The 23,288-nt window shown below is 41.2% G+C and overlaps 2 protein-coding genes and 1 long non-coding RNA gene across 3 annotated transcripts in view; 1 reads left to right on the top strand and 2 right to left on the bottom strand.

The window, feature by feature from the left end:
* RRAGC (Ras related GTP binding C) overlaps nt 1–14,875 on the bottom strand; it is a 20,952-nt gene extending 6,077 nt beyond the window's left edge. Inside the window, exons 1-6 of the mRNA XM_017518724.2 lie at nt 14,513–14,875; nt 11,950–12,153; nt 10,777–10,976; nt 7,426–7,540; nt 6,661–6,803; nt 1,265–1,413 (exon numbers count right to left, since the gene is read on the bottom strand). Coding sequence (XP_017374213.1) covers nt 1,265–1,413; nt 6,661–6,803; nt 7,426–7,540; nt 10,777–10,976; nt 11,950–12,153; nt 14,513–14,749 — 1,048 coding nt within the window. The 5' untranslated portion in view covers nt 14,750–14,875. The remainder of the gene's footprint in view (nt 1–1,264; nt 1,414–6,660; nt 6,804–7,425; nt 7,541–10,776; nt 10,977–11,949; nt 12,154–14,512) is intronic.
* A 141-nt stretch (nt 14,876–15,016) lies between these two features.
* LOC119469542 overlaps nt 15,017–23,288 on the top strand; it is a 23,441-nt gene continuing 15,169 nt past the window's right edge. Inside the window, exon 1 of the long non-coding RNA XR_005198366.1 lies at nt 15,017–15,349. This is a non-coding gene — a long non-coding RNA (uncharacterized LOC119469542). The remainder of the gene's footprint in view (nt 15,350–23,288) is intronic.
* Nucleotides 17,381–23,288, bottom strand: part of LOC108296292 (MYC binding protein) — a 9,847-nt gene continuing 3,939 nt past the window's right edge. Inside the window, exons 3-5 of the mRNA XM_017518723.2 lie at nt 21,670–21,718; nt 20,901–21,030; nt 17,381–19,082 (exon numbers count right to left, since the gene is read on the bottom strand). Of these exons, the coding sequence (XP_017374212.1) occupies nt 19,038–19,082; nt 20,901–21,030; nt 21,670–21,718 (224 nt within the window). The 3' untranslated portion in view covers nt 17,381–19,037. The remainder of the gene's footprint in view (nt 19,083–20,900; nt 21,031–21,669; nt 21,719–23,288) is intronic.

The raw sequence follows: 23,288 nt of genomic DNA, 5'->3' as shown, positions 1-23,288 counted from the left end.
AAAAAAAAAAAAAGTCAGGAAACAGCAGATATTGGAGAGGATGTAGAGAAACAGGAACACTTTTACACTGTTGGTGGGAGTGTAAGTTCAACCACTGTGGAAGACAGTGTGGCGATTCCTCAAGGATCTAGAACCAAAAATACCATCTGACCCAGCAATCCCATCACTGGATATATACCCAAAGGATTATAAATCATTCTACTATAAATACACATGCACACATGTTTATTGCAGCACTATTCACAATAGCAAAGACTTGGAACCAACCCAAATGCCCATCAATGATAGACTGGATAAAGAAAATGTGGCACATATACACCACGGAATACTATATAGCCATAAAAAGGATGAGTTCATGTCCTTTGCAGAGACATGGATGAAGCTAGAAACCATCATTCTCAGCAAACCAACAAAGGAACAGAAAACCAAACACTGCATGTTCTCACTCATGAGTGGGAACTGAACAATGAGAACACATGAACACAGGGAGGGGGTCATCACACACTGGGGCCTGTCAGGGAAGGGCGCTGGGGGAGGGAGAGCATTAGGAGAAAAACCTAATGTAGATGACAGGTTGATGACTGCAGCAAACCACTATGGCATGTGTATACCTAAGTAGCGAACCTGTGAGTTCTGCACATGAATCCCAGAATTTAAAGTATTAAATAAATAAATAAATAAAACAGACTTGCTCAGATGCAAGCCAAACTGCAGGCAGTTAAACAGGTAATGAAAGCATCAGAAAGGCTAGTAAAACCTTGATTTAAAATGAAAGATCAAAAAAAGAAAGGAGAAAGTCTGGACTATGTATGAAAGCAAAGGGACAAAAGCAGTTTGAGTTTTGTTTGTTTGTTTGTTTTGAGATAGTCTCACTCTGTCACCCAGGCTGGAGTGCAATGGCGGGATCTCGGCTCACTGCAAACTCCGCCTCCCAGGTTCAAGCGATTCTCCTGCCTCAGCCTCCTGAGTAGCTGGGACGCAGGTGCATCATGCTGCCACGCCCAGCTAATTTTTGTGTTTTTAGTAGAGGCAGGGTTTCACCATGTTGGCCAGGTTGGTCTTGAACTCCTGACCTCATGATCCACCCACCTCAGCCTCCCAAAGTGCTGAGATTACAAGCATGAGCCAGCACACCCGGCCTGAGCTTTGTTTTTCTAATAGCCATTTTTCTAACGCTGCAATTATTATTTTCTCTTGTTTTCAAGAACCTGAGACATTATGGCAAAGAAATTAATATAAAAACAGCTTTTTAAAATGCCATTACCTTTTCGTTCAAAGCTTTCTTCCCTAAGAATGCAGACCAGTGCCAAAAATTTAGTCACCTCCTTTAAATAAAGGACAGTTGTATTATTCAGCTTGATAATGGCCATAGATTCTTTGTCATAAGCACTTCCACTTCCATCTTCCTTTAACCTATTTTAAAAGAAAGTACTATTCATTACAGGTTTCCCATCTAGGCATCCGCCACATTTAATTTGCACAATGATATCCCCCCAGTTTCCCGAATGTCTTTGGGAAAGAATACTGGCTTAAATATATAGAGAGAGTGTGTTGTTAAGGTATAGTCTTCCTAAACAAAGAATTCCAGGGATTCCTATTAAAAACGAGAAGATAATCAGACATTTGGAGAAAAAGGTGTAAACATATGTACATCTTAACCAGGAAAATGACAGCATTACCAACATCTCACCAGGTGGGGCTACTCACCCCCGAGACTGTGTTCTGTAAACCCAGCTGAGGTGTTTCCACTCTTTACTGCCCTCAGATCACAGGGCCCCTCTGGGACCTGCCGCCTCACTTAGGTGAGCTCCTTCAAGGCATATTCTATATGCCAGTCAATCACATTTTCACAGAAAACATATTTTTTTGCTTCCTCACAAAAGCAAGAAAATATTTAGACTATACAAGAACAGTCTCTGGTAGAGATTAGTAGGGACTATGTTGAAATCAACAACTTTTAAAAAAATATGGATTCAGAGTCTTTTCTGATATACTTGCCTATAAAAATCTAAAGGTTACCTAGCCATTGCTAGAAATTAAGAGTTGTCAAAAATGCTTTTTAAAAAGTATTTGCCTTCAAAAACAAAAAAAGTGAGGGAAATATACTTAAAAAAAAAAAATGTCGGCTGGGCGCAACAGCGCACGCCTGTAATCCCAGCACTTTGGGAGGTCGAGGTGGGTGGACTGTCTGAGGTCAGAAGTTGGAGACCAGCCTGGCCAACATGGAGAAACCCTGTCTCTACTAAAAATACAAAAATAAAAAATTAGCCAGGCATGGTGGTGCATGCCTGTAGTCCTAGCTACTCGGGAGGCTGAAGCAGGAGAATTGCTTGAACCTGGGAGGCAGAGGTTGCAGTGAGCCGAGACTGTGCCACTGCACTCCAGCCTGGGCAACAAAGCAAGGCTGTCTCAGGGAAAAAAAAGAAAGAAAATGAAAATGGTAGGAGTAATTGGTAATTGCTTTTGGTAGTAAAACAATATACCTTTTTTCTCCTATTTTCATTTTTCTGTATTTTCCATGCAGTTTTTAATGAACTGGGGTTTGGCTTATTTTTCAAACTATTCCAAGGCTTACAATTTACTTTCTCTTATGGTAGCATGAGCCTGATGCTCATATTCCAAGCCTTACAATTTACGTTCTTGTATGGTAGCATGAGCACGAGCAAAAGAAGTTTTAGAACTTTTTATGAGTTCTAAAAAAGTGAGCGTGGTGGGTCGTGCCTGTAATCCCAGCACTTTGGGAGGCTGAGGTGGGAGAAATGTTTGAGCTTTGGAGTCCGAGGCCTGCCTAGGCAACACAAGAAAACACACACACACACACTTTAAGGTGACAGAAATAACACTAAAACAGTTGTTAGTGGTTGTCTTTGGTAGTGGCTCTTTACTCCTGTTTTCATTTCTCTGTATTTTCCTTCTATATTTTTTTTGTGAAGTGGGGGCTTATTTTTACAGTTTACCTTCTCATACATTTCTTTGATCCTCAAAACAACCTTGGGGACACGAATAATTACTATTTAACCACAAAAGTCCTTTCTGCAACAAGTAAAAGTAAACTACACAAATACAAAGAGAGGACAATGCTCATTAAAAACATACAGAGGCCAGGCACAGTGGTGCATGCCTATAATCTCAACACTTTGGGAGGCCAAGTAGAATCACTTTGGCCCAGGAGTTCAAAGTCAGTCTGGGCAACAAAGTGAGACTCCATCTCTACAAAAATATCCAAAAGTTAGCCAGGTGTGGTAGCACACACCTGTGCTCCTGGCTACACAGAAGGCTGAAAAAGGACTGCTTGAGTCCAGGGGGTCAAGGCTGCAGTGAGCTGTGTTCGCACTACTGCACTCCAGCTTGGGCAACAGAGTGAGACCCTATCTCAAAAAAAAAAAAAAAAAAAAAAAAAAGTAAGAACTGAAGTTCATTAAAAATGAAGTGATCTCCTGGCAAAGTCAGGACTCAAACTTAGGGTTTTTAACTCAGTTCCATGCAGTTTTCAGTATCTTAACTAATATAAAGTTAATTTGGGAAGGCAGAGTGGTGGGGAAGTTGGTGTCATTTGCTTTTAAGAGTATAAAAGAAAACTACTTCCTTCTAATTGGAGAAGAGGAAGTTATAAGTGCTATGTGTTTTCAGCTTATAGTTAAGATGCCCTATGTAGATCCTTTCCTGTACCACATGCAACGTGAGAACAAGAACTAACTCTGACAAGAGGTTCGAACATAGACCACCCTGAAGATGATTCCCTAAACCAGCACCCACAGCCAGCAACTGTAAGAAACTACAAAGTTCCTAATGTCAACCCACCATATGACCTTGAATCACACACTAACATGAGAAAGAAATTAGAAAGGCATATTCTATTCACAGTCTGGAGATTAGAGTGACTTCATTTGGCTGTGATTAATAAAATTAAGAATAAAAATATGTTAATGACCTTAAAATGCTTGCTCCAAATCTTATCAAGGCATAAGATCTGCTTTCTATGTTTATCTGTTTTAATGGTTTTTAGGACTATTAGGAAAATATGCTTATCCAAATCTTAGTCAAAATATCGCCAAGGCAGACCAGGAGTGGTGGCTCATGCCTATAATCCCAGCACTTTAGGAGATCAAGGCAGAGGTACTTCTTGAGGCTAGGAGTGTGATACCAACCTGGGCAACACAATGAGACTCTGTCTCTACAAAAAATTAAAACTAAAATAGGCCAGGTACAATGGTTCACACTTGTAATCCCAGCACTTTGGGAGACCAAGACAGGAGAATCACTTGAGTCCAGGAATTCAAGACCAGCCTGGGCAACACAGTGAGACCCCATCTCTATAGAAATCAAAAATTGGCCAGGCATGATGGCACATGCCTGTAGTCAGGAGGATTACTTGAGCCTGGGAGGCTGAGGCTGCAATGAGACATGACTGTGCCACTACACTCCAGTCTGAGTGACGGACCACATCTCAAAAAAAAGAAAAAAAAGTTAGTTGCTGGGCACCTGTAGTCCCAGCTACTCAGGAAGCTGAGGTGGGAGGATCACTTGAGTCTAGGAGGTTGAGGCTGCAGTGAGCCGTGGCTGGAGTGCAGTGGCACGACCATAGCTCACTGCAGCCTGGAACTCTTGGGATCAAGCAGTTCTCCTGCCTCATCCTCCTGCTTAATCCCCCAAGTAACTAGGACTACAGGTGCACAACACCATACCCAGCTAACATAATGTACTTCATTATGTATAAGGTATTTAAAAATGTATCTAACAGTAAAAATAAATTTTACAGTTAAATTTGATTTTTATATTATAAAAAAGTTGGTTGATACAAATTTGATTTGTTTTAAAGAAAAAGCAAATGTTATACTCATCCATTTTTTAAATTAGAAATGGGAAAATATGAAACTTTCCTAAAAAATATAATAAAACTGGGCTAGGCTCAGTGGCTCACACCTGTAATCCCAGCACTTTGGGAGGCTGAGACAGGTGGATCATGAGGTCAGGAGATCAAGACCATCCTGGCCAACATGGTGAAACCCTGTCTCTACTAAAATACAAAAAAAAAGAAAAACTTAGCTGAGAATGGTGGCGCATGGCTGTAGTCCCAGCTACCTGGGAGGCTGAGGCAGGAGAATAACCAGAACCCAGAAGGTGGAGGTTGCAGTGAGCCAAGATGGTGCCACTGCACTCCAGCCTGGTGACACAGCAAGACTCTGTCTCAAAAAAATAAAACATAAATATATATATATATATATATATTTATATTTTATATATCTATACATAAAATATATATATTAAACTGACAACGTCTCATTTTCATTATGTAAAGAATTAAAACAGGTCAGGCTCCATGGCTCATGTCTGTAATCCCAGCACTTTGGGAGGCCAAGGCAGGTGCATGACAAGGTCAGGAGTTCAAGACCAGCCTTGCCAACATGGTGAAACCCCATCTCTACCAAAAATATAAAAAGTTAGCCAGGTATTGTGGCGAGTGCCTGTAATCCCAGCTACTCGGGAGGCTGAGGCAGGAGAATTGCCTGAACCCAAAAGGCACAGGTTGCAGTGAGCTGAGATCATACCACTGCACTCCAGCCCGGGCAGCAGAGTGAGACTCCATCTCAAAAAAAGAAAAGAGAGCATGTAATCACAAAGTAAAAGGAATAGACGGACAGATAAAGAATAGATAAGACAAATTTACTCTCCTACTCAGAGGTAGCTGGGGAAAGACACTGAAAAATAGGGCAAAAGACCAAAGTGAAGAGAGTCAGAGGTGAAAGACATTTAGACTAGATGGAGCAGAGAGAAAACACAGGTAGCAGATAATGCTAAAGCATGTGAAAGCAACTTGAGAATGCTGATGTTAGTACACCAGGGGAATCTAGGAAGTCAGAAGGTGCAGAGAATGTTATTAACTTTTTTTTTTTTTTGGTAAGGTTGGTAAGGTTGCCCAGACTGGTCTCAAACTCCTGGCCTCAAGCAATCCCCTCACCTCAGCCTTTCAAACATCTGGGATTATGCGCGCAAGCCACTACAACCTGGGCATTATCAGCTTTTGAAAAGCCAGTAAATTTCCCAAAGTTTTCACTGTCCTCTGGTCTATTCTGCAAAATCACTTGCTGGCTGCCTTTCATAAACTTTTATATAGAATTTGGGAAATTTACATAAAGGAAGAGCTCAAATTTTAGAGATTTATTTTGGAAACTTGTATATATGGGTCAGATTTTTATATGTATAAGTTCTTCCAACATCCAAAATTCTAATTACCTTCCTTGCTCCATGAAAGATTATGAATCCCTAATTCCACAAAGCCTGAGATTAAATCAGGAACCAGAACTTACTTTGTTATTCAGACCATCTTAAATAAATTAAGTTTTTCAATCTAGCTAAGACCCAGTAGTGACGAGATACAGTGCAACCCTTCCCCATCCTCACAACATCAGGAGAAACGCAGTGACAAACAAGTCCAGTTCTAGTCATGCTTTCCAACTTTTCTTAGCCATTCTCTGAAAGAGTAAGACCCAGCAGCACAGTTCCAGAGAAATCATGCTCCAAGTTAAAGCACTATGGTCAGAACAATCCCACTGCATGCAGTACTACTTGCCAGAGGCCTCAGAAATTAGTCTCCTGAACAAATCAAACTAATAGTTTCCCATCTCTCTGAGATCTTGCAGGAATATGCATATAACTTACCCATATATACAAGACACATCAATTACAACATCGATCATGTCACAGCAAAGTTCGTAAGATTGCATATCCACAGGGGAACTGTCTGTTGCAATGTAGATTTTGCTGACAACATCAAAGAGAAAAGCTTTTTCAATACCTGAATTCTTGGAAAAACAAATGGGAAACTGTTCAGTATTTTTTAAAAATCACCATTTACAACCTATCAAAAACCTTGAATTATTGAATAACATGCAAGAACATTTTAAATTATACAACCAGATACCAAAAAACAAATAGCAGTTGCTTGAGAGACTCTTCTATCATCCAAAGAATGAAAGTGGAATTCTTTCTCTACTCTGATTTCCTGACATAACTTCATAAGTTAAATGTTCTTCTTCCTCTTTATTCAAATGAATTATTTTCTAAGATATCACCAAAAATTTAACAAAAAAAAAACTCTAAAAATCAAGCAACGCCACATTTTCAATAATCCTCTTATTAATATAATCAATCTCTGATTTGAATCACCTTGCTATCAAGAAAGGCATTATGTGGCAATTTACAAAACATAAAAGAATTATATTTTGACATCAACATCTATTTAAGAATTCAGAAAATAACTCAAGCAACATTTTGTTATCGTTTATTTTACATGTTAAGCAGGTCATTAGTCTTTGTACTTGATTCAGATTAATTCAAGACATTTTTTGGAAAAGCTGAAAACAAATAGGTTCACAAAAATGTAATCAGAAACTACCGTGAATTAAATATAAATTTCTCACTTACTGATATAAAGATATTTAATAGGTTTTCCAAGGTCGGCAGTTGTGGAATAAGTTTCTGCACCACCTTACTAAAGGCTTCAAATATTGAATGGTCATAGATACTAGTCAAATAAAAGCTGAAAAACACAACATAGCTTGATTAACTTGAAAAATACCTTATGTTATGTGACAACTATTATAATACACAAAACTTTAAGTTTCTTAACATTTGATTTCAGTGAGTTCAATAAAGCCTCTTTAACTTATCTACCATGCCCATCACTCAAGATGACAAATGCACTTTCCCACCTAGCTTGTAGCTATCCATCTCTTTACTGCATTTACACAAAGAGGAACTGAAGTAGTACCCAGAAAAGGATTTTCAGATACATAAACTCAAATATTTACCTTATGTCTTTGCAATCTGATCCAAAAAGCTTTTTTAAGCACATAGCTGAGACCAAAAATAAGACGAAAAACCGAGGAAGCTAAATGAGTTACGTGACATTTATCAAATAAGAACATAATTCAGGTTTCTACTAAAATATCACCTCAAAAAGTTCTTTCCAGACCAGCCTACCTAAAATAGTACTCCTGTACCCAATGCTTTCAACCCTTTTCCCCTAATTTGTTTTTCTTCACAGCATTGGTAAGTACTTAAAACGATACCAGACATTCATTTCAGTGCTTTTGAGCTGTGTCACTGAGAATGTAAGTTCCAGGGGAAAGAGACGTTGTCAGTCATGCTCCTAGCAGCAGGCCCACTCCCTTGAACAGTGCTTGTATTTGATGAATAAACAAATGAATACAACTGGTATTAAGAATTTATGTAAAGAGTGTATTAAAGAAGATGGGAGTCGGGGCTCTACAGAGAATGGACGAATCTACAGGAGTCTGGAGGCCTAAAAGGAGTTACAGTGGTGAAGTAATACATGTAGATTCAATAAAACATGTATTTGAGAGGGAAGCCTTTAACAATTTAAACACTGTCGACCATTCTATCTGCTTTATCACTCAGGGAGTATACTCTTCCTTACAGCCACATCCATCACACATTTATACATATATATATATTACAACATCAGAGACATAGAACTGTGTATACTACTTTACAGGTAATTTAAAGATACTTTCAAGCAGCTAACCTGAGAACCTAATCTAGGCAATGCAAGGCTCTAATCTAGATGTAAGAGCACTAGAACAGGTAAGGCCAAGAAGATCCTATAGGTACTAGGGAGAAAGGATTATTTTAGTGTTTCCTGTAGGCTAAAAGGTGAGCAAAGTAAGAACGAGGCTTGAGGTGAATGGGGACAGGGAGAACCTGCAAGACACAGGGCATTTTAGTAAGATAAGTTTATAGAAACTGGAAATGAAATGGAGCTTCATCCATAGGGCTGCTAGTACTAAATAAAAGCTTTATTTTATTTTATTTTTTTTTTTTTTGAGACAGAGTCTTGCTCTGTTGCCCAGGCTGAAGTACAGTGGCGCGATCTTGGCTCACTGCAACCTCCGCCTCCTGAGTTCAAGCGATTCTCCTGCCTCAGCTTTCCGAGTAGCTGGGACTACAGGTACACACCACCATGTCAGGCTAATTTTTTGTATTTTTAGTAGAGATGGGGTTTCGCCATATTGGCCAGGCTGGTCTCAAACTCCTGGCCTCAAGTTATCCACCCGCCTCGACCTCCCAAAGTGCTGGAATTACAGGAATGAGGCACTGTGCACGGCCCAAATAAAAGCTTGATGCAAAATTCTACTGAAGTTAACAAGGTCTAGGACCCTACATGGTACTGAGGAAGGGGATAGCAAGTGCCACTGAGGTGGGATGCCCTGGAAAGGGACACAGACACGGGGTAGAGAGAATCAGAAGGATCCCCACAGAGTGCTGGGGAAAACAGGACAAGCACGGCTCAAAATCCAGGTAAACACTATTAGCAGTGGATTCTCAAAATAAGAAGACTGAATTTTTATGGAGAGGTACTTTCATTTTCTCTTGCAAACATTGCTGAATTTTTATTTTTTTAACCATGAATTACTTTCAAATTTTTTAGAAATTTATTCCAAGCAAACTAGAGGTCAACGAGACTTTTCTTCATGGTTTCCCAGACGAATAACTAAAAGATTCTTGGAGCCTAAGGCCCCGGGAATATTAGGGGTAGGGATAGCAGTTAGCTTAGCCCATGAAGAAGTCACAACAATAAAACAGAGACAGAGAAAGAACTTGCTGTCTCTCTCCCCTGCTCCCCCTTTAAGCTGCTTCTATCATCAAGAGAATATTTTCTTGGGTACTTTTTAACACTCATTTCTACCTGTATCACCAAATAAAATAACATGTACAAAAATATTCCTCATACACTTTTAGAATGCAGATACACAAATCAATCCTATCTAGGAGCTATTATTTAATAATAATTTCTTAATAATAGTTACAAACCAATAGTCCTCTAAAGTTAATAGCAGCCTTATACAAACGTGTAAGATAAACCCACCTAAGCCAAACTTTAGAGTTTCATAAAAGTATAAAGTGTTTTAAGGCCGGGCACGATGGCTCACGCCTATAAACCCAGCACTTTGGGAGGCCGAGGCGGGTGGATCACTAGGTCGAGAGCGCGAGATCATCCTGGTCAACATGGTGAAACCCCGTCTCTACTAAAAATACAAAAAAAAATAGCTGGGCATGGTGGCCCAGCCTGTAGTCCCAGCTACTCGGGAGGCTGAGGTAGGAGGATTGCTTGAACCCAGGAGGCGGAGGTTGCAGTGAGCCAAGATCGTGCCACTGCACTCCAGCCTGGGTAACAAGAGCGTAACTCCATCTCAAAAAAAAAAAAAAAAAAGGTTAAAGTGTTTTAAAAGCTAAGATATATTAGCGTCAGTCCAGGGGTGGGAGGTGGAAGGGAGCCAGCAGGAAAAATAAAGATGAAGAGTCAATCCAGATTTGAAAGTGTACTCTCTGTATAAGGCCATTCCCACTGAGAAAAATATTGTCTAAGACTCTTGCTAAAGCTTCCTACAACAAATGTGACAAATTCACCTCACTGAGGCGGGGCAGGGGGGAATTAATGAAACCAAAAGGAAAGAGTCCCAAAGCAGATTTATACCATGAAGAAACAGCCTGACTCCAGTCTCTTGAGATGAATTTGGAAAAGCACCAATGGAAACACTTCACACGACTTCAATCTCCAGGAAAAGGCAAAAAGTAGGTAATTTCTCAACATCAGGCTCCCAGACAGCTTGGAATTCAACAAAGAGATCAAAAACATAAAAGACTTGGCAAAAGGCATACAGGTAGCAGAAAGCTATAGTGTTTAAAATGACAGAGATGGGAATACATTTACACATTGTTCAGGGCTCTCATATCAAACACACACGTTGTTACCTAAGATGGAGTTTTTCTAGCCCAGCATCTGCAAGGTCATCATTGGCCCTTTGATGAATGTCCCTCTGTGTTTCTATTTTGTGATCATCAGACAGACCATCAACTTTGTGAATAAAAACCTCAAAATTCATGTCTGGGTTAACTTTGTAGGCTTTAGAAACAGTAATGTGAAGTCTTGTTAAAGCCTCCATGTAGTCATCCTGTAAGTCAGAACAAAGTATTTTTTAAAAATAAATCTCACAAGTAATGAGTTAAGAAAGCCTCAAACCACCTTCTTCTCCAACCACAGAAAATATGCTATCCTAAGTATCAACAATATTCAAACAGTCAAATATATTAACTATAGTACTAAATAACTCTTCAATTGTCTCAAGATGAAAAATTCAATTACCAGGTTAACGCTTGTAATTTTTAACACTAATTTAAGAAAGGTAAAAGGAAATAAACATTTCTTCCCAATATAATTTTTTAAAGTAATCCCAGCTCTGCCATTTATTCAGTGTGTCACTTTAAGCAAGTTGCTTAAACTCTGTTCTCAGTTTACTTATCTGTGAGGTCAGAATTACATTATCTACCTAACAATATTGTGAAGATTAAATTAATTAGATCCTGTATGTGAAGGCACCCTCTGCAGAGACTATCACTCACAAAGCATTCTTAACTAACGCTTAAGCTTATAAAAAGTAAGCTTCTTAAAGGATAGGGACTTGTCCATTCATCTGACTGACTGCCACATGCTAGGCCCTCCATAAATGCTTACTGAGCTACACTCAATTTGGACAACTAAGTAAACTATTTGCTCTAATATCTACTGACTCAGTTCTCAAATTCCTCTTTATGTTATGGGATGGGGTCTTTTCAGGAAATGACATTACTATTACTATAGAGTATAGCCACATCTACCATTAACCAATCAAAATGTAAGGCCAACGTTAGCTGCTCATTAATAGGACTCAAGGATGTAAGCCACATCTCCTAATCATCTGATATTCTGTACTTGCACAGTGGCATGCCTGTTCCCAAAGCACCTCTGCCACTACATCTCTTACACTGTTACGGAATCCACTGCCTAAGAGAGAAACTACACGCACATGACAAATAAGATAAACAACTTTCCTTTGTTTCTACATCTTTTTCCCACCAGGGAAGAGGAGTAAACACATTCCTAACTACCTGTGCATCAATGACATATATCAATGCTCCCGTTCCCCTGAAGATCATCTCATAGTCAAAGGTTGGGTCAAAAAAGTCCATTTGCCCAGGAAAATCCCATATCTGGAAATTCACAAAGGAGCTATTGGAAATGTCATCCTTATAAATCTTGTTGGTACTTTCCAAAAACAGGGTCTCGTTGGGTGACATCTTATGAAACACCACCTGTTAAAAGAAAAACAGGCAATTTTATGAGTATTAAACTTCAGAATTTAAATTTAAAGTTCCACCCTGGTTTAACATTTAAAAATTTGATCCCATAGCAAAAAAAAATTTTGAAAAGTAGAAACTGAATGGTGAATCCACTGGTAATCACTGTCCCTTTATTTTTGACAAGACACCAAATTAATTTGCATTAAATCTATTTTGAAGCTAAATCTTTCCTATGTTTTCTGCATACTCAGTACTAATAGCAGCAATCTGCATCACCTCCACCAGTTTTTCTGGGGGAAAGCTAATATTAATTCTGTCAAAATCTGCTTGAAGATTATAAAAGCTTTATAGCTAAAGCTTAAGAACTCTGGTTTATTCAAAAATTACTCTAATGCCTACCTCAGGCTCTGAGGAGTAATTTTAAAAAGTGAAACAGACTGGACTATGCCCTCACTGACTTTGCAGTCTAGTGGAAGAAATAAAAGAAGGGGAGTAACTATACCAAGTAGAAAGTGAAAACATCTAGGAGGAGACCACAGGGACTAACAGGGAAAAGGCAGCTCCCATGAGAAAAGAAATGTAAAGGCAATTGTTAAGAATCACAATAATCGGTAGCTCACACCTGCAATTCCAGCACTTCAGGAGGCCGAGATGGACGGGTCACTTGAGGTCAGGAGTTCGAGACCACCCTGACCAACATGGTGAAAACCCCATCTCCACTAAAAATACAAAAATTACTCGGGCTAGGTGGTGCACGCCTGTAGTCCCGGCTACTCGGGAAGGAGAATCACTTGAACCCAGAAGGCCGAGGTTGTAGTGAGTGGAGACTGAGCTACTGCCCTCCAACCTGAACGACAGAGTAAGACTCCCATGTCAAAAAAAAAAAAAGAATCACAATATTCACAACCTACAAAATTCTAACATAAAACTACCTTGCCTCTTTCTAGACAAGAAAAATAAACAATTACTCTCAAAGTTTTCTCAGTAACAAACGTGAACAACGAAAATTAGTCTGCTAAAAATCTACAGTCAATGTACCCAAATTTTGCTGGAAAGGTTAACTAGGACTCAAGGACGTAAGCCACATCTCCTAATCATCTGATATTCTGTACTTGCTGGAGAGGTGAAAATCAAGGTAAATAAAACACAGTACTCCAGCAAATCTGGAAGAAAGCTGCTTTTAAAAAAGATCCCATCTACAAAATATCAGTCAGAATTTAAAAAAAGAAAAAAAAATCACAGATTTATTTTGGACAGACCTTTGCAACAGAGAGGTGAAAAGACCAGGTGCCTGCTGATACTAGTTTTATTACCCAGCTTACTCCACGCGTAATGGGTTTTGCTAATGGAGGAAGTCAACTTTGCCTCTATTTCCCCCTTACTAAACAGTGTAGGCCGGTGTGGTGGCTCCTACCTGTAATCTCAGCACTTTGGGAGGCTGAGGCGTACGGATCACTTGAGGTCAGCAGTTCGAGACTAGCCTGGCCAACCCGTCTCTACTAAAAATACAGTAATTATCTGGGCATGGTGGCGCACACCTGTAATGCCCAGCTACTCAGGAGGCTGAGGTGGGAGAACAGCTTGAACCCGGGAGGGGAGGTTGCAGTGAGCCTGAGATTGAGCCACTGCACTCTCCAGCCTGGGTGACAGGGCGAGACTCAGTCTCAAAAACAAAAACAAACAAAAAAAAAACAAAAACAACGTGTACAGCCCTCCATTTGTTGATGAAAGCCCAAAAGTGAAAACAGACTAGGTCTGCAAAATATTCTCAAAGTGTCAGATTTTTATAAACACACACCTACAGGGGGAACATCACCAGGTCACAACTACTGAAATGGGTGCAACCTCACTACCCAATTTCCAGTAACGCTACAGCGAAGTCTCCTTCACACCAGTAGCGAAAGCAAGCATTACAACGCTCAGTGTCTTAGTCACAACTCTGACGCGGCTCCCTGGGGCTCTGCTGGGAATCCCTGCACACTCAGGTCACCTGAAGTGAGAAGAACAAATCAAAACGGGTCGGGGGGGATGTCCACGAAGTTCTCCAAGTGAGAACTGGAGAGTGCGTCTCAGTTTCGTAAATGACACAGGGACTGGGTCCCAGCGGAGGTCTTGGGCGGTGCCACCGGGCACCTGCCTCCCTGCAGCCAGTTTCGCCTTCAACGTTCCACTTGGCCTCAGCTGACTTGGGCGTGGACGCAGAGGTCGGGATCCCAGCGCGGAGCCGCGCCTGTGCGCTCCCAAGAGTCGGAGAGAAACTGCGGAGGGACGGAGCGCAGGAGGGCCCCGGCCGCCGCCCTCCCAGGCGTCCCCGCCGCCAGGCACCTGAGCCCCGAGGAGGGGGCGGGGGGCCCGGCGCGGCCCCGCTCACCTTCTGGATGGAGGACTTGCCGCTGCGCCGGAGCCCCATGAGCAGAATCCTCGGTTTGGAGCTGTCAGCGCCCCCCGGACCACAGCCTCCGCCTGCCCCTGCCCCAACCCCGCCGCCCGCCGCCGCCGCCTCCTCTTCCTCCTCCTCCACGCCGTAGCCGAAGTCCTTGGGAAACGAATCGGCCGCGCCGTAACTGCCGGCGAGGGGCGTCTCCTCCGCCCCGTACTGCAGGGACATGGTGCTGGAGCCGCCGCCGCCCGCGCCCTGACAGGCCAGGCCAGGCCAAGCCAAGCCAAGCCAAGCCAGGCCGCCGCCTCCCCAGTCTGCCGCCGCCGCCGCCGCCGCCGCCCCCGGCAGCCGCCACCGTCCGGCCCGCCCCCCAGAGCCCGGCTCTCATAGGCCCCGAGCCGAAGCGCAGACGCTCATTGGCCGCCCGAGCTGCCACTCGAGAGCAGCAGGGTAGGTGGTGCCCCATCACGTGCCGGAATCACCTGACTCGCAGCCGCTGAGGGGGGAGGAGGAGTCACGAGGAGGGCGGCCCGGCCGCGCCTCCCGCCCGGACTCCGGCCGTCTGCCCTCCGCCCCGGCCCACTAGCGCCGCTGGCCGCACCGTTCCCCTGCCTTCTTCCGGGCTCCCAGAGCACAGCTATGGAGATGCCCTTCCGGAATTTGGGGGAAGAACTGATTGTCCTCATCCTACAACTGTACTTGCCCAACCAATATTTATTGATGCCTGCAGTGCCCTGGGTGCCTACCAAGGGGCACAGAACTGGATCAGACTCGGATCCTGCCTGCCCTCAGGTTGCTTGAAGATGAACAGAGAGATCGGACCTCTGTGTAAGTAACCTCGGTATGAAATATTACGTGGGAAGGTCACGGATAAATAATGCTCGGGAGTTGGATGAGAACGCATCTGAGCAGATCTGGGTGGATGGATACGGTTGGGATGTGCAAAGGTATGGGGGAGCCAGCCAGACTAAGGGCAGACCTCAACCAAGGCAGAGTCGTGGGTCACTGTGATAGTTTGTTCTAGCAAGTAGCTGGACCCTGACAGGAAAGCAGATGCAGCCAAGCTAGAACATCTTACCTCCTTCGCAGATAGTGGAAACTGCTGCCACTTTAAACCGAACGGGACTCAGTTTGCCCTCCTTCCCGCCTAGTCAGTCTAATTCTCCAGGAATTCCATCCCCCATAGATCACTGCCTCTTCTATGACCTCGTTCAGATTAGAGACCAAAGCATTGAATAATGAAAGCAAGCAAAAGCAAATCCTTGTCACCAAATACGTCTGAGAAATCTAGAGGAGTTTTTTTTTTTTACCTTTGACAATCAGATCCTCTTAAAGCACAGCCCTATACAATTTTTAAGTACAGGAATGGGGGGGTGCTCCCAGCCCTCCAAGGAGACTGACTTCTTGATTATGAAGGAAAAATTCGCACATGAGGGCAGGTCTGGGACTTTAGTTTTGTCTGAATCCAGAAGTTAGAGGTAGGATACACCCTTAGAGTGTGGCTCTAACTGCCACCTAAAACCAACTCTGTAGTGTCTAATAGACATGCAGAACGCTCTTAAAGTAGTGCGAAGGGAAGAGAGCTCACCACCTCGAAAGGCAGCCAACTCTACTGTGGTAAACCTTTGTTTAAACATTTATCATTCAAGCCAAACTACACTCCCTGAAGCTTATAATAGAAGAAAATAGTCCTCATCTTTTTCATGACTGCACTTCAAATACCAGATTGCAGTATTCATTACCCACTAAGTCTTCCCCATTCCTTGCTAAACATCCTGTTCATTCAACCATTCTATGGTGCTGTTCAATACAACCGATATACCTGATAAACATGTTCTTTACCTGCACTGTCAAACACGTAGCTGCTAGTCATAGGAGGACTGAGCACTCGAAATGTTGCTAGTGTAACTGAGGAACTTAAATTTTTAACTGCCACTTGTAGCTAGTTCCTTATTGGAGAGCCCTGCCTTATACATTCAGATCCTCTATTGGTCACTCCTTATATGCATTCAGCCTTGTCAATATCCACCAAACATCTGACTCCTACAAAGCAATACTAAACGACTTTCAGAATATTTAATGCCTAGACAATATTTCTATTCGTGCCTTTCAGAATGGAAATTAAGTATCTATAGGGTGGTTCAAGTTGATAATCACTGGAACTAACACTTTGTCAGCTATCCTAGTGCCTAAATGTGTGTAAGTGCATTTTTTTAACCTAAATGTAAGACTTGATATTTAAACTTTTTGATTTAGGTCCAGCAGTTTGGGTACTCCAGGTGGTTAATCATTTTAAAGCTTGTTTCAATATAGTCTTCCAACCAGACTTTCCAATTTGTGTCACTTACAGATTTGGCACTACTACCATCTGGTCTGTACATAATCCTTTACAGTTTGCAAGGCACTTTTACAACCATTGTATTTAATTTGATTCTTACAACAACCTTGTGAGGTAGGCAAGATATGAAGTTGATATTTTGTAGCAGGAGCTTAACTGATGGGATCCATTTTCTCTTCAGTCGAGCATCTTGTATATTATATTGTCTTCATCCAAATCCTTGACAGAAATGTTGATGAGGACCTCTAGAGGCTAGGCTGATCCTGAATTCTTAAATAGCAATGACTGGTACAGCAGTTTAAGCAAGTCAGTTTCGCTTAAAAGTGTGATTATCCAACCCACATGTTGCCATTCTGTTCAAAAAGGATAGTACAAAAGACAGTCATAGTCACCTACCTTACTGACACAAATATTAATACTAATCCAATGAGTAAAAAGCACGAGGATTGGCTGCCACAAAAAAAATTTCGGCCTGTGTATACCAAGAAACTGTCATACCAACTAAAGAAGCCAAGGCTCTCTCTCTTCCAAAACCCTCATGGGGCCATGTTTTATTATAATGGTTTGTCACAGGTCCTAACCCACACTGTATCTGATTATATAAATGTCTCAATTAAGTCATTCCTCTTTATCACACCCAGCACTTAATCCACTGCTGCCCATGTAGGAGGCAGTCAAATTAGTAAAAAAGACAATCTATTCAGGCAAATGTTCTTCTGGCTCCCCTCCAAAAACAAACTTGTGACTAGAAGAGGCACCAGCCATTGCCACATTCCTGCTAACACGACTGATTTAAATGCCCTTGTAATTGGCTTGGTCATAGTTTCTAACAAGTACCAAGGCTTTTGCTAGTTAAACCAGTTTTCAATGGATCATTTTGTTTTCTATGTATGTTTTGACCAAAAACAAAGATACGTTCTCTAACAACAGGGAGGTCTATCAATAAGGAAAATAAGCGATCAATAAAACAAAACATCTGACTGTAGGTCTACCCAAAGAAAGGAAAAAGGACTAACAAACAAGAATATAGTACTTTACCATTTACAAATCTTTCACATACATTCTCATTTGACCCTCACAACAACCCTGTGAGGTAGGCATCATGGATATTCTTCTCATTAAACAGATGAAGACGGTAAATCTCAGAGCAGTTCACTGATATGCCCAAGGCTCTACAGTTAGTGAGTGATTTGTATTAATATCAGTCTTTGGCCTAAAAATTCAGCACCCAACTTCCCCTCATACTTGCCCCACCTACATCACAGGGATAATAAAATGAATCCAGGGCTAGAAAAATATTTTGAGGGGAAAAAAAGCACTGTATAATTATACCTACAAACTATGATTTTCCACAATATATGGCTCACTCTTCTCATCCCAGCTCATGTGTGAACCCAGAGTTGTATATTGCCTCTGTTCTGTGCTCAGTAAGCAGATACGGCAGAGAGGGGGTACAGTATGATCCTGTTTAAAGTTACATAAATTACAATGAGGGTAACTGCTATTAGGCAAATTGAAAAACAGCACAGAAAGGCCAGTGTGCAACTAGGACCCACTAAAGCTCAGAGCAAACCAATCCAAGATTATCAGACAAGCCATGATTGCATAGAAGGAAAATATGGTGTCAGAGTTCAAACTGGCACACACACACAGTTTTCTAAGGCAAAGTGGTGGCAAAGAAGAGTTGTTTGTTCCATGTTACACAAACAAGAGCAGAAGATTCATGAGAACCCGTACAAAAGCATCTTGTGTCACACAGATCTCTCCAGCTGCCTATAGGGAATATATACAACAGTGTCACCTTCAAAGAATGACTGTACCTGTGTTCATATCCTGAACTACACCAAGGAATAGCTCCATGCTAAACTGCCTTGGCTAAAATACAACCAGTGCCATCATTCCTAATCAGACTAATAAACAGAATGTCTTTTAAGGTAATGAGTTAGATGGCTGTGTTTAGGTTTTTTCAGGATTTACTTTGGATTCTCCTGCTTTAAGACCCAAAGAAAGTTACATTGAGTTTTTATTGATGATTCTATGTGTTTTTAACAGAATGTGACAAGTGAATTAAACATATTAAAAGAGTTCTATAGCATCTGTTCAAAAAAGATTATATACTATACAAACTATTCAAGTCATACAAAACCATTTTTCATTGTCTTTCAACTGAGAAGAATCCTATTCAGCACGCTTCTCCTCCTGAGGTGGTTCATACTGAGCAAGCTATGGGGCAAAGACAGAGGAATTTAGGTGAATTTTCTTCTAAATTGGGTAAAAAATAGTAATAAAACAAGTTAACTATTATATTCAACTTAGTTAAGTCAGTAAATTGTATTATTATCAGTTTCTATGACCATCCATTTTAAATCATTCAGTGATTTAAGATCTAATGCAATCAAATCTAATGAATGCCCTTTTCATATAAACCTTTAAAATTACTTTGAAACTAAAATTTCATTCCAGTTCATGACTGCACTGTTCAAATACTTGATATGCAATAAACTATATCTTCCCAAGATTCATTTGCTGATAAGCTTTCTTCCTCTCCACCAAAAGTTCACTGAAGATACCCACTGAAAAGTAGGTAGTTACGTGACTTGTCTTAATCTAGACAGCCAATAAACAACTAATGTCTTTGAGTTAAAAGGTTCAAAAGAGTTAACAAGCATTTACACATTGTGGAATCTTGGATAATTCAAAATAACTGCATTTTCTTTTATGCTAAGGGTGCTTCCTTGCAAGAACACTAGGCTAACGTTAGGGTTCTGCCAACAACCTGCTGGGTTTGAGGAGCTTATCAGTCTTCACTGTGCTTTCCTGTCCTCACCTATAAGGCAGTTCGTGTACTTGTTGCACTTATCTCACCAAGTCGCTGAGAAGATAAAATACATTAGGAGAAATACTTAAGAGTAATGTAAAACATTGCGTGATTAAGAATGTGGTAAAACCTCCAAGACTCAGAGTTGACCAATTTGAAGTTTCTGAAAATCCTCACAGGAGTTTGAAAAAAGAAAAAAACTGGCTGGGTGCAGTGGCTCATGCCTATAATCCCAACACTTTGGGAGGCCAACCCAGGAGGAATGCTTGAGCCCAGGAGTTTGAGACCAGCCTGGGCAATACATAGTGGGACCCCATTTCTACAAAAAATGTAAAAATTAGCCGAGCATGGTGGCAAATGCCTGCAGTCCCAGCTACTCGGGAGGCAGAGGTCGGGGGATTGCTTGAGCCTGGTAAGCCAAGGCTGCAGTGAGACGTGACTGCACCACTGCACACCAGCCTGGGTAACAGAGTGATACCCTGTCTCAAAAAAAAAGAAAGAAAAAACTTTAGCGCTAGATAAAATTAAGTGCAAACAAATTTACAGAGGGCCACCACATATGGCCTTGCAGACTATGAACTGTACAAATACTAAGAGGTGCAATTTATAAAGCAGTGGCCCCATACTGGCCTACTTAAAATCAACTGCTTAAGAACCTCAGAACTGTCCATTTACTTATAAACAGTATTAACGAATATTCCTATCTTTTTGTTGATGCAGATTCCTAAGAATTCTTTTTTTTTTTTCTGTGACAAGAGTTTTGCTCTTGTTGCCCAGGCTGGAGTGCAGTGGCACCGTCTTGACTCACTGCAACCTCCACCTCCTGGGTTCAAGCAATTCTCCTGCCTCAGCCTCCTGAGTAGCTGGGATTACAAGTGCCTGCCACCACTCCCAGCTAATTTTCATATTTTTAGTAGAGATGGTGTTTCACCATTTTGGCCAGGCTGGTCTCGAACTCCTGACCTCAGATGATCTGCCCACCTCGGCCTTCCAAAGTGCTGGGATTATAGGCATGAGCCACCATGCCTGGCCAGAACCTCTTCTTGATCACACTTTGCTTGTCCTACTTTCAGCTTGTATTGCTTAAGTTTGGCCTTACATTATAATTAATTCGAATTGATATTCACCCACCTCCCTACCCACCTCTCCATTTTAGTGAGGTTTTCATTATGTAATTATTAAAGGTAAAATTATTTTAATATGAATTCTTTCTAAAAATTTACCTTTGCTTTCAGTTTTTTATTTTCTTCTACAATAGCTTCGTATTTCTCTTTCATTTCAGCCAGTTCTAGGCGAAGCAGCTCTATTTCTGGATTTTCTGGGGTAGCAGCTCCTAAGTGATGCTTTAAAAAACTATTATCAATGTTAAGAACTTACTTCTTAGGCTTGAATCAAACTAATAAAATAGCACAGAGTAGTATCAATATCCCTGACCAGAGTCACCCACTTTACCACCAATATCTACCCACGATCACCATCCAAAAACTCAAGTGAAAATAACTTTCTCAATATTCAGAAGTATTTTAAAGGTTTTTTTCTTTTACCGCCACCCCGAGTCAGAGTCTTGCTCTGTCACCCAGAGCCAGAATACAATGGCGCAATCTCAGCTCACCTGCAACCTCTTCCTCCTGGGTTCAAACAGTTTTCCTGCCTCAGCCTCCCGAGTGGCTGGGATTATGGGCGCATGCCACCATGCATAGCTAATTTTTGTATTTCTTTTTTTGTTTTTCGCCCCCTCAACCCAGCTTTTCCCGACTCCGGGAAGAACCGGAAAGAGAACGCCAATTTTTGTATTTCTAGTACAGAAGGGGTTTTACACGTTGGCCAGGCTGGTCTCAAACTCCTGGCCTCCTGATCCACCCTCCTCGGCCTCCCAAAGTGCTGGAATTACAAGTGTGAGCCACCGCACCCAGCCTAAAGTTTATTAACTATCTAAAAAAATTAAGAGTTTCAAAATAAAGCCTGTTTCTGACTTGAAAGATGAAAGGATACTCCAAAGCACTGTTAGGTTTCTCTGGTTCTTCATATAAGGCTACCAACACTGCAAATTAAAAAGCAGAAAAAGCAACAAATGAAGTCTTAAATTTGAATGGCTGAAATTATATTCCATTACCCAGTAAATATTAGGTGCCAGCTATATGCTGAGCACATTGCAAAGACTATACAATGCTGAAGAAGACAGACAAGGTCCCTGTTCTCAACAAATTTACATTCAAGTGTAAAAGATACGCAGGAACTAGACAGAGGGTATCAAGCAGTAATACTGGATAGTGGATTACGGTGGCACACTGGAAGAACACCTAACTAAGCCTAGGACATCAGGGAATGCTTCCTAAAGGAGGGCAAAGACCTAATACCTAGGGGTTGAGTGTTTCAGATAAAATGGGAAGGTCCAGGAGCAGGAAACAATGTATTGAGGAACTGAAAAGTATGGCTGGATTTGTGAGTAATGTGGCAGGAAAGGAAACTGGTAAGGTGGTCATGGCCACATTGTGGAGGGTCATGCAAATTTGGTTGGCATATAATTAAACAGTTTCAAGAAAGGGAGTGACAGGACCCACTCTTAGCTGCTATACGGACCAGTCGGAGTGGGACAAGGACAAAGGCAGGAAGAACAGTTAAAAGGCTGATGTGGTAATCCAGTTTAAAAAGACAGCAACCTGCAGTAAAGTGATAGGAGGGATAGAACAGTGAGAAGAAAGAAATTCGAGAATTCAGGAAAGAATCAACAGGACTATGGTAATTACAGAAGCAGCTCTGAATTCAAAAACGGTCTTCAAGAATGAAGTTTGTTTTGCTAAATAACCACCAACCAAAAACTTTACCAGTAGTCAACATGTTCAAATCAACACTAAAATAAGATATATTTGAGTGGTTTCATATCCAATCGCTCACATGAGCACTGCCTTGCTCTTCATCTATGGAACAAATTCCTCCTAGAATTTAGTAGATAAAAATCTCTAAATCGGTGGTTAGACTTTTTGTGCATGGAACCCTTTGAAAAATCTAATAAAAGCAAGAAAAGTAACCACACACACAAAATTGATATCTAGCCCCCAAGTCCTGTTATAAAACAACTTACATACTTCCCCCTTTTGTTCTTTCAGAGTTTTAATAACTTAACAAAATAATATACAGTATGAAAAAATCAAATAACTATTTTTAACAATTTACACTGAGTTCAGATGGTTACCTTTCATCTAAATACACTTAAGAGCACTGTTTTTTGAGAAGGGGAGCACTACACACTGGGGTCTGTTGGGGGGAAATAGAGGAGGGACAGTGGGGGGTGGGGAGTTCGGGAGAGAGCAAGGGGAGAAACGCCAGATATAGGTGATGGGGAGGAAGGCAGCAAATCACACTGCCACGTGTGTACCTATGCAACAATCTTGCATGTTCTTCACATGTACCCCAAAACCTAAAATGCAATTTTAAAAAAAAAGAGAAATTCATGTATTTATACCACCACTACCCTCTCCTCTGATCTCTTAATATTTCACAGAACTCTTTATTCTTTATTACCTTTTTCTTTAAATTATATGCTCAAACTTCTGCTGCTCCTTCCATTAATTTCCACTTATCCCTATTAAATCCTTTTTTTTTTTTTTTTT

The sequence above is a fragment of the Cebus imitator genome, unplaced genomic scaffold (genome assembly GCF_001604975.1).
Source record: "Cebus imitator isolate Cc_AM_T3 unplaced genomic scaffold, Cebus_imitator-1.0 Scaffold701, whole genome shotgun sequence".
Taxonomy (NCBI): Eukaryota; Metazoa; Chordata; class Mammalia; order Primates; family Cebidae; genus Cebus; species Cebus imitator.
The sequence above is the reverse complement of the archived record's forward strand: the minus strand, read 5'-3'. Positions and strand labels throughout refer to the sequence as shown.